This window comes from Balaenoptera ricei, chromosome 6 (genome assembly GCF_028023285.1).
Source record: "Balaenoptera ricei isolate mBalRic1 chromosome 6, mBalRic1.hap2, whole genome shotgun sequence".
In the NCBI taxonomy this organism is placed as follows: Eukaryota; Metazoa; Chordata; class Mammalia; order Artiodactyla; family Balaenopteridae; genus Balaenoptera; species Balaenoptera ricei.
In genome coordinates this window covers 29,494,991-29,505,986 of record NC_082644.1, presented here as the reverse complement: position 1 = coordinate 29,505,986, position 10,996 = coordinate 29,494,991, and the positions used below count along the sequence as shown (strand labels likewise).

The 10,996-nt window shown below is 39.3% G+C and overlaps 1 protein-coding gene across 1 annotated transcript; it reads left to right on the top strand.

The window, feature by feature from the left end:
• The first annotated feature begins 7,258 nt into the window (after positions 1 to 7,258).
• Positions 7,259 to 7,885, top strand: LOC132367712 (iron-sulfur cluster assembly 1 homolog, mitochondrial). Its single transcript, XM_059926296.1, has one exon. The coding sequence runs from the start codon at positions 7,337 to 7,339 to the stop codon at positions 7,724 to 7,726; it is 390 nt and encodes a 129-aa protein (XP_059782279.1). The 5' UTR covers positions 7,259 to 7,336; the 3' UTR covers positions 7,727 to 7,885.
• The last annotated feature ends 3,111 nt before the right edge of the window (positions 7,886 to 10,996 follow it).

Here is a 10,996-nt window from a genome sequence, read left to right as displayed (position 1 = left end):
AATAATTAGTGATGTTGAGCAGCTTTTCATGTGCTTCTTGGCCATCTGTATGTCTTCTTTGGAGAAATGTCTATTTAGGTCTTCTGCCCATTTTTGGATTGGGTTGTTTGTTTCTTTAATATTGAGCTGAATGAGCTGTTTATATATTTTGGAGATTAATCCCTTGTCCGTTGATTCATTTACAAATATATTCTCCCATTCTGAGGGTTGTCTTTTCATCTTGTTTATGGTTTCCTTTGCTGTGCAAAAGCTTTTAAGTTTAATTAGGTCCCATTTCTTTATTTTTGTTTTTATTTCCATTACTCTAGGAGGTGGATCAAAAAAGATCTTGCTGTGATTTATGTCAAAGAGTGTTCTTCCTATGTTTTCCTCTAAGAGTTTGATAGTGTCCGGTCTTACATTTAGGTGTTTAATCCATTTTGAGTTTATTTTTGTGTATGGTGTTAGGGAGTGTTCCAATTTCATTCTTTTACATGTAGTTGTCCAGTTTTCCCAGCAGCACTTATTGAAGAGACTGTCTTTTCTCCATTGCATATCCTTTCCTCCTTTGTCATAGATTAGTTGACCATAGGTGCATGGGTCTATCTCTGGGCTTTCTAGCCTGTTCTATTGATCTATATTTCTGGTTTTGTGCCAGTACCATGTTGTCTTGATTACTGTAGCTTTGTACTATAGTCTGAAGTCAGGGAGTCTGATTCCTCCAGCTCCACTTTTTTCCCTCAAGACTGCTTTGGCTATTCAGGGTCTTTTGTGTCTCCATACAAATTTTAAGATTTTTTGTTCTAGTTCTGTACAAAATGCCATTGGTAATTTGATAGGGATTGCATTGAATCTGTAGATTGCTTTGGGTAGTATAGTCATTTTCACAATATTGATTCTTCCAATCCAAGAACATGGTATATCTTTCCATCTGTTGGTATCATCTTTAATTACTTTCATCAGTGTCTTATAGTTTTCTGCATACAGGTCTTTTGTCTCCCTAGGTAGGTTTATTCCTAGGTATTTTATTCTTTTTGTTGCAGTGGTAAATGGGAGTGTTTCCTTAATTTCTCTTTCAGATTTTTCATCATTAGTGTATACGAATGCAAGAGATTTCTGTGCATTAATTTTGTATCCTGCAACTTTACCAAATCCATTGATTAGCTCTACTAGTATTCTGGTGGCATTTTTAGGATTCTCTATGTATAGTATCATGTCATCTGCAAACAGTGACAGTTTTACTTCTTTCTTTTCTTTACTTCTTCTTTTTCTTTGTCTTTAATTTTTGCCAGTTTGATTACTATGTGTCTCGGCGTGTTTCTCCTTGGGTTTATCCTGTATGGGACTCACTGCACTTCCTGGACTTGGGTGGCTATTTTGTTTCCCATGTTAGGGAAGTTTTCGACTATAATCTCTTCAAATATTTTCTCTGGTCCTTTCTTTCTCTCTTCTCCTTCTGGGACCCCTATAATGCGAATGTTGTTGTGTTTAATGTTGTCCCAGAGGTCTTGTAGGCTGTCTTCATTTCTTTGCATTCTTTTTTCTTTATTCTGTTCCACAGCAGTGAGTTCCACCATTCTGTCTTCCAGGTCACTTATCCGTTCTTCTGCCTCCGTTATTCTGCTATTGATTCCTTCTAGTGTAGTTTTTATTTCAGTTATTGTATTGTTCATCTCTGTTTGTTTGTTCTTTAATTCTTCTAGGTCTTTGTTAAACATTTCTTGCATCTTCTTGAGCTTTGCCTCCATTCTTTTTCCGAGGTCCTGGATCATCTTCATTATCATTATTCTGAATTCTTTTTCTGGAAGGTTGTCTATCTCCACTTCATTTAGTTGTTTTTCTGGGGTTTTATCTTGTTCCTTCATCTGGTACATAGCCCTCTGCCTTTTCATCTTGTCTATCTTTCTGTGAATGTGGTTTTTGGTCCACAGGCTGCAGGATTGTAGTTCTTCTTGCTTCTTCTGTCTGCCCTCTGGTGGATCAAAATATCTTATTTCTGAGTGAGTAGGAACTAACTTTTTCACCCAAAGTCACTAATACTGACAAAGACCATTGAGGTCAATTATTTTATTATTATTATGTTATCATTATTATTATTCTTGCATTTAAAACAAAATAAGGTTTAATGATAAGGTTAACTCATTTACTTTAAGGAAGGATACACACTAGATTGAATCTGATGTCAATGATTAGATTCACCAATCCCTCACACTGCCTCCAAGTAAAAAAAGTTAAATGTTCTCAAAAAGATGTTGGGTACTACTTATTTAAAAGAAATCTTTAACATTACCCTAAGAGCATAATCATTAAGCCTATGGTAATGGAAGAGGTGGTGGTATGCATTTATATAAGTATTAATACAAAGTTCATACATCAGAGAATTTATAAGGTCAGTTTTTTAAAATATTGGATTGGCCAAAAAGTTCGTTCAGTTTTAAGTAAAAATAAAAGACATTTTTCATTTTCACCAAGAACTTTATTGAACAATGTATTCATTAACCAAACGAAAATTTTGGCCAACCCAATATTACTTTGAAGGACGCCCAATATCTTTTTACATTTACAAAAGTGCTTACATAAATAAAACATTCCAAACTTGTTTTAAATTGTAAGCAAATTTGTTTAAAATTAATTATTGTAGAGATTTATTAATAACTATATTTGGCAAAGTTAGTGGGGGAACCTCAAAAGATGAAAAAGCAGCTTTGAAAAGATTCCCATATAATTATGGTCAATGCATGCAGAGCTTTTGAAATGAGAACTTTGTTCTTTTAAATAAAATGACAAGTTAATTGTTTGTTCTTAATAATATATCATGGGGAACCACTCTATCTGTGAAGTTTAGTAAGCAAGAATTGAAGAGATGAATATAAAATATCTATTTGGACAAGCACCGATTAGCAAAGTCAGTCCATGAACTATTGCAGGAGAGCACAGGAAACACAAGGAGGGTAACCCATGATATTCATAAATTTATTACTCACATACACATTAGAAATCAATGCTGTGCTTGGTAGAGCTTATGCATAGCTCTTTAAGAGAGTTTTTTTTTTTTTTTTTGGTTAAACAAATATTGTATTTTAAAATCACAATACAAGAAGAAAAAAGTCAATACAGATTCTGAAAATGAGCTTCACAGCGACTAGAAGGTGGCATGAATGAAAAAGTCAGTGATTGTTGGTGAGACTGTGGAAGATTATTTTTCATATTTAGAGTTTTCTAATGTGCTATATTGTGGTATGTGATTAAGAAGCCAGACCTTCAGGCAGCAGCTTTTAAAGTATGCAGGTATATACAGTCCTATGGGACTGCAAGTGTATGCTTCGCTGGCCACCATCTCGAGGTGTCCCCCGGGGAAGCAGTCCCCCAAATTGGGACTCCAGAGGAGTGTACAAACTCCTGTCTGTGAGCTATAGCAAGGCAGAGGGACAGCGCAAAGATGCCTTACACTAGCCTACCTTCCCTGAGAGCACATCGACGTCCATAGAGCCCTATAGGTGGGCCTGCACCTCGGACCGGAGGTCCAGGACTAGCAAAGAGGCTGCACTCGCAGAGAACCTGGGGAGGGTGCCTCAGACGGCTGTCTGCGCACTGCCCCAGGTGGCAGACCAAGAACCACCTTGCAGATTACCATACTCCCAGGGGACCCAAGGACGCCAGCCCCATTGGCCAACAGAGCCGGGCAATCAAGGAGTGGCTCCTGGGCAGCAGCCAGACGCATAGAGAAGCTCCGCTCAGGGGACCCTGGCCCCCGGAGGCTGCGGAGGGAGAGCCAAGATGGCAGCCGCCAGCCCCCACCCCTACCCGCAGAGCTCCAGCAAATGCCTGTCTGATCAGATGCCTGAGCCCAGGCCAACTCCAAGACCAGCACGTGGGCCTCTCCCCCTACAAGTCCCGGCACCCTGCATCCACGCTTTGCCCTGAGCTTTGGAGCTGGTGCATCCCAGTGCGAACCCTTTAAGAGCCCAGGTCCGTAGAGCCTTGTGGGGCTTGTGGACAGAGCCCCCGTTAGTTTTCAAAGCTAGATGTTTTGGGGGCCCGTCTCTCAGGTGCAGATCTTAAAAGTGGGAGGTGCCCAATGTGGGGTTTAAAGCTTTTGCTCCTCAGTGAGAAGCTGTGGGTCTCCACACAGGGGTCAAGGAGGAGGAGGAGAAGGAGGAGGAAGTGGGGTTTATGGCGAGATTGTATCCCAGCCTCTCCTACCGGGGGCTTCCGTGTGGACCTTCTCTCGTGCGCTGGATGCTAGGAGTGGCTCAGCCAGTTTTTAGGTTTCTTCCAGAGGAAATTGTTCCATGTGTAGTTGTAGACTTGGTGTGTCTGTGGGAGGAGGTGAGTTCAGGGTCCTTTTAGGTCCCCATCTTGAATGGGAAGCTTGTAAATCTCTTTTTTTTTTTTTAACAGTCCTGATTGACTTTTTTTTTTTTAATTTTTATTTTATATTGGAGTATAGTTGATTTACAATGTTGTATTAGTTTCAGGTGTACAGCAAAGCGATTCAGTTATGTATACACATATGTCCATTCTTTTTCAGATTCTTTTTCCACATAGGTTATTACAGAATATTACGTAGAGTTCCCTGTGCCATACAGTAGGTCCTTGTTGATTATTTATTTTATAAATATATAAACAGCTCATTCAGCTCAACATCAAAAAAGCAAACAACCCAATCAAAAAATGGACAGAAGATCTAAATAGACGTTTCTCCAAAGAAGACATACACATGGCCAAAAAGCACATGAAAAGATGCTCAGCATCACTAATTATCAGAGAAATGCAAATCAAAACTACAGTGAGGTACCACCTCACACTGGTCAGAATGGCCATCATTAAAAAGTCTACATATAATAAATGCTGGAGTGGGTGTGGAGAAAAGGAAACCCTCCTACACTGTTGGTGGGAATGTAAATTGGTACAGCCACTGTAGAGAACAGTCCGGAGGTTCCTTAAAAAACTAAAAATAGAGCTACCATATGACCCAGCAATCCCACTTCTGGGCATATATCTAGAGAAAACCATAATTCGAAAAAAGAATGCTCCCCAATGTTCATTGCAGCACTATTTGCAAGAGCCAAGACATGGAAGCAACCTAAATGTCCATTGACAAAGGAATGGAGAAAGAAGATGTGGTACATATATATAAAGGAATACGACTCAGCCATAAAAAAGAATGAAATAATGCCATTTGCAGTAACATGGATGGACCTAGTGATTATAATACTAAGTGAAGGAAATCAGACAGAGAAAGACAAATACCATATGGTATCGCTTATATGTGGAATCTAAAAAAATGGTACAAATGAACTTATTTACAAAACAGAAACAGACTCACAGACATAGAAAAGAAACTATGGTTACCAAAGGGGAAATGTTGGGGTGGGGGAGGGATAAATTAGGAGTTTGGGATTAACATATACACCTTACTATATATAATTATTTTATTTAATTTATACTATGGGAGAGGAACTGGTTAATAAAATGAATGTGGGTTGAGTGTGGTTATATATGTATATTTAAAAGCCTGTTCTATTAGGCTAATGTAAACCCTGTACAGTGGGGAGGAAAGATTTAAATTAATGCGTCTCTGAAACCACCAAACTTTCAGGGTACAAAGTACCTTTTGATTTTAATTGCTAATGGTTGCAGTGACATTTTTAAAAGTTGGAAAGGACAGGGAGATGAATAACAGGGTACAGGGGATAGTAGCCTTTTATGATCAAAATTTTGGGTGTCTATGAACCTCACTTTTTAGTCAAAAAGCAGAAGTTAGTCAGATTTGTATTTGAGGAAATTTTGCAAATGCAAATGAAAAGCAAAAAAAGCAATGAGAAAAATAAAAGCATAACTAAACACAGTAACTACAATTAAGGCAGAAAGTGTCTGCGCTGCTTTACTGGACACTGAGGAAATACATAGTGTGGTGTGTGAGGTGCCCTCGCCCCCAGCCTCATTCAGCAAAGACAAGGAACAATGTATCCACTGATCACCGAGTGGGACTCAGGAAGAGGACAGGTTAGAGGACGTAAGGGAAGACCAGGAAGGACTAAGACAAAGATACGAACATCCATCCCTTCATGACCTTACAGAGTAGTGGTTCCCAGAGCTGATTAATCATCAGAATTATCTTCCGAGGTTACAAAATAATGTAAAATTATGGATTCCCAAACCTAAACCCAGATATACTAATTAGAGAGTCCTGGAAGGGTCCTGGGAAGCTGTCTTCTAAGGGTCTTCACGGGCAATTCAGATGATTAGGCAAATTGGTAAACACTGCTTTAGAGAAGTGTAGCCAACTTTGGAGAGGAGGAATTGTTGGTTAAATAAAAACACATCTATGTGGTATCTATGTAATTAGTTGTGTGGACATATACATAAGACTTCCATTCTACAAGTTGCTGAAGGAGCTATTAAATCCATCAAGTTTAGCCAATAATGCAAAATGCTAATTGTCAAAAAATATACTATTATGTTCTGCAGTCCAACTCCCCCACTTGTGTAAATGAGCACCCAAAGGAAAATAAAACCCATGATGGCATCATGAATTAGACAATTGTAACCAGTATTTAACTATTTATCAAATATGATTTGGTATCTAATATTATTTTATAATTCAACTCTTTCAATTTAAGGGATGGTATACCACATTTTGAAAAATAGAAGGTAACCTTGACTATGACAATCACACGGTACAGAAGAAAGAACAGAGATTTTTAGAATGGGGAAGGCTGGATTCAAACCTTAGTCCTGCTAATTATTAGTGACATGAACTTAGGCAACTCGGCTTTTATCTCTCTTAGCCTCAGTTTTCTTATTTATAAAATGGGGCTTAAAAGAGCAATCTGACAGCATCTTTTTGAGAATTAAATGGGGTGACACATAAAAAGTCTCCCCCAATGAGACAAATAAATGTTAGTTCTTTCCTTTCTCTTTCTTCTTTCTCATTCTTCCCTGCCAAACCCCACTTTATTCAACATTGACATTAGGGTCTGATACAAAAAGAATAAAAACAAAAAACAGAATTTCAACTAGGCTTGATATACGATGGAAAGTGACACAATTTTTTTGTGAAGGGACTGATAGTAAGTCTTTCAGGCTTTGCAGTCATGTGGGTCTGGTGCAACCCCCTCACCTCTGCCACTGTAGTGAGAAAGCAGCCATAGACAATCAGTAAAGGAATGAGCATGGCTGTGTTTCAATAAAACTTTATTTGCACAAAGAAGCAGCAAACTGGATCTGGTCTGCCTGAAACGCAGGAAGACTTTTCAGAAATCCATGAGTTGAATGCGTCCGCCGTGTCCATGGAGAGAGGCTGAGGTGGCCGAGCTCCGGCCCGAGGCATCGGGGCGCCGGGACGGCGAGGATGTCGGCTTCGTTAGTCCGGGCCACTGTCCGGGCTGTGAGCAAGAGGAAGCTGCAGCCCACCCGGGCCGCCCTCACCTTGACACCTTCAGCAGTAAACAAGATAAAACAGCTTCTTAAAGATAAGCCTGAACACGTTGGTGTGAAAGTTGGTGTCCGAACCAGGGGTTGTAATGGCCTTTCCTACACTCTGGAATATACAAAGACAAAAGGAGACTCTGATGAAGAAGTTGTTCAAGATGGAGTCAGAGTGTTCATCGAGAAGAAAGCACAGCTAACACTTTTAGGAACAGAAATGGACTATGTTGAAGACAAATTATCCAGTGAGTTTGTGTTCAATAACCCAAACATCAAAGGAACGTGTGGCTGTGGAGAAAGCTTTAATATTTGACTCCTCAGGACTACTCGGGCTGTAGGCCCCAGGAGAGCTGTGGAAGCTCTAGGGCTTATTGAAGAAGTCATAGGACTGTTACATGCTTAAGGTTTGTAATGTATGGCTGCCTTACAAGGAAAATAAACTGATGCATTTGAAAATGAAGCCAGTGTGTTAGATTCCAGAAGAATTGATACTTGTGTTCTTTTTTTTTTTTTTTTTTTTTTTAAGATTTTTAGAAATTTCATGTAATGTCTGAAACATTTATATTAACATATTTCCATACAAATAACCCAATGAAAGTTTAGTATTAGTTGTTTTGTTTGTTTTTTTATACTGCAGGTTCTTATTAGGCATCAGTTTTATACACATCAGTGTATACATGTCAATCCCATTCGCCCAATTCAGCACACCACCATCCCCACCCCACCGCAGTTTTCCCCCCTTGGTGTCCATATGTCCATTCTCTACATCTGTGTCTCAACTTCTGCCCTGCAAACTGGCTCATCTGTACCATTTTTCTAGGTTCCGCATACCTTGTGTTCTTTATAGGGGACAGAAAATGAGAATCTATTGCTCTCTTTGTGTCGTCTTTCTGATCTGTAAAGAAAAAAAGTTTTACCCTGCAATTAACTTCTCCATCCTGCATCCTTTCTGTTAGAACTAGTTTCATGGAAGTTGCCTTCCTGGGGGGATTTCAGAAAACATGTTCTTAATAGGTGTAGATTGGTAGATCTTTTGAAAGGATTGAACGTACATCTCCCAACAAGATGGATGGCGTTTAACATTCAGAGGCAGGAAGTCTTGACTGCTGGTGTGGTGTGGTGCTGCATTGTTTTTCTACCCAAACTGGACACAGCGTTTCTACATTTTTATCTAAAACTTCATTGTCAGATGCCTCATTTGCTTACCCTGCAGCATCCCCAGCCATTAGAGTACTGGACAAAGATTTCCTTGAACTGTAGTGCAGAATAGTTCTGAGTGATGGGATCAAAAGGTAAATACTTCACCCACCTGTTTTTAAGTCCATTTCTTTTGCCCACCCTAAGCGTCTGCTCGGATATGGGATCTCAAGCGGACTTAGATCCTTTTCGTCAGAAGGTCTCTTAAAAGCCACCTAGCCCATCCCCTCAGTTCTATACCCGGGGAAACAAAACCCCAGGGAAGCTGAAGGGCTTTTGTCCCCCCTCACACTGCAGGCTGGGTAGGGGCAGAGCCGGGACCACCCACATCTCCCCCTCTTGAAGGTGACACGCCCGCCCTGCGCTCCGAGGCAGTCAGTGAAGGTAAACGGGTGATCTGGCTTCTTTATCTGGTGAACATTTGGATAAGATTTCTTTGTAATTTGGAGAGCATATTTAGTTTTATTTTATTTGGGGTGAGAAGAATCTTATTTTAAAACCCATTTATGTGAATTACCATCTTGTTTCACCAGGACTGTGGAACAGTCGTTTATACTAGCAGGGAAGAAGACATTGTAGCCACCCAGAACTGTTCTTTTGGAAGGTAGTAATTGTGAAGCAGAACATGGGGATCTTTTCTTATAATTCCCAATATGATGTGTACACTCTGGGTCCTAAGTCCAATTGCTAAAATTTTTAAGCCTAATATTTTAACCTGACATTTTATCACCAACTTTTCTTTAACAGTATTCCTTTTGTCATTTAGTTATTAATTTTCCTGGGTTTGACATATTAAGTGTTCTGTGAGATGACATATTTGCTTTTTTTGAAAGCCGATTCTTATGAATTGAAGTGGCTGAGTTCCTTTATGTTTGTCATATTTACTGAAGTACCAGGCACAAAATGCACCAAAACCAAGAGCAGTAGCTTTATGTAAATGCTCATGAATTTGTATTGTTAATATAACTGTCAACCCACTTATAATTTGTGCAATACTGTATATATGTAGATTGAGTTGCCAATAAAAAAAAAAAAGTAAAAAAAAAAAAAAGAAATCCATGAGTTGATGCAGGACATGATGCAATGCCAGAAAAAAAAGGGGGTGGGGGATCAAAATCCCTCGTTTTTTTCAAAGTTAGAAAAAAAAAAATGGGATCGAAATCCCTCTTTTCCATCAACTAGCTGGATGACTTTGCAAAAGTCACTTCACCTTTCTGAACTGAATTTTCTCGTCTATAAAGATGAAGGAGCAGGGATACGGAATCTCCGAGGAAGCTGCCATCTCTTAAGGTCTATGATTCTTCGGGAGACCACAGTCTCCTGGAGAGAATCACCAATAAACTGCCACCCAAGTTTCAGTATTTGATTTGTTTGTTCTTTTATGGTTGATCAATGAATCATAAAGAATAACAGACGCTCTTGGGTCATAAGTATGATTCATTTGATGAAAGAGGGAAAAGATAACATTTGGTAAAAATAAATGTTTTCTCTCCAGACACAAAGAAGCAATCAGAATAGTTATTATATTCTAAATGTCATATGTAATTTCTTATGGTTTAAAGTCAGGCTGCAATGTCAGTTGCCTGAAGACCTGAAAATTGAAAGACTTTCTTTTTCAAAGCAAACAGTGCAGTCACTCTAAATGTGATATATTAATTAGAGAGTGAAAGAAATTGATCAAAATTCTTTTTCCAAAAGGAAACCATTGTAATGATTGTACACAAAGAATAAGAGTGCTATGTCTTGCAAGTCGAAATGCTAATACATACCAGAAAATAAATAATCCATTGTTTTAAAATAGGATACAATGAAAGAAAAAGAATGTTGAGTTAGAAATTACAGGAACTGACTCCTAATTCTGGCTCTGCTATTAACTAGCTCAGCCAAGGCACTTCTGTCTCTTGAGTCAAATCAGTCCTTAGAAATCATAATAGCTATGATTTATTGAGCCCTTACTAGATACTAGATATTGTTTTTGGTGTATTATTTCCAGTAATCCTCACCAAAATTTCATGAGGGAAGTTCTGACGCTGTTGCTGTTTTGTAGGTGAAGAAACCAAGGCACAGAGAGGCTAAGTAACTTGTCTGCACTGTGTTCTGGAAACAATATTTGAGCATAGTTACTTTCTGCCATGCTGCCTCCTGCAGCATGGTTCTGACCTATTGTTTCCCAGCTCAGAGATTTGCATCATAGGTCCTGGGGAGTTAACATTCTCCCCATTGGGCATTCAAACTCCCCTCCAATCTGATCCCAGCCTATTTTGCCACCTTATTTCTCACTCCGCTTCTGCCCCAACCTTCCCTTTAGTCAAAAAGCTCTTCCCACCTGGCTTGCGAAGAGTCGCCGGCATTCCCCCTTCACACCTTTGCTCTCTTGGACCTCCTC

Coding starts and splice junctions, on each gene's coding strand:
- LOC132367712 (XM_059926296.1), top strand. CDS start 7,337: ATGTCGGCTTCGTTAGTCCGGGCCACTGTCCGGGCTGTGAGCAAGAGG.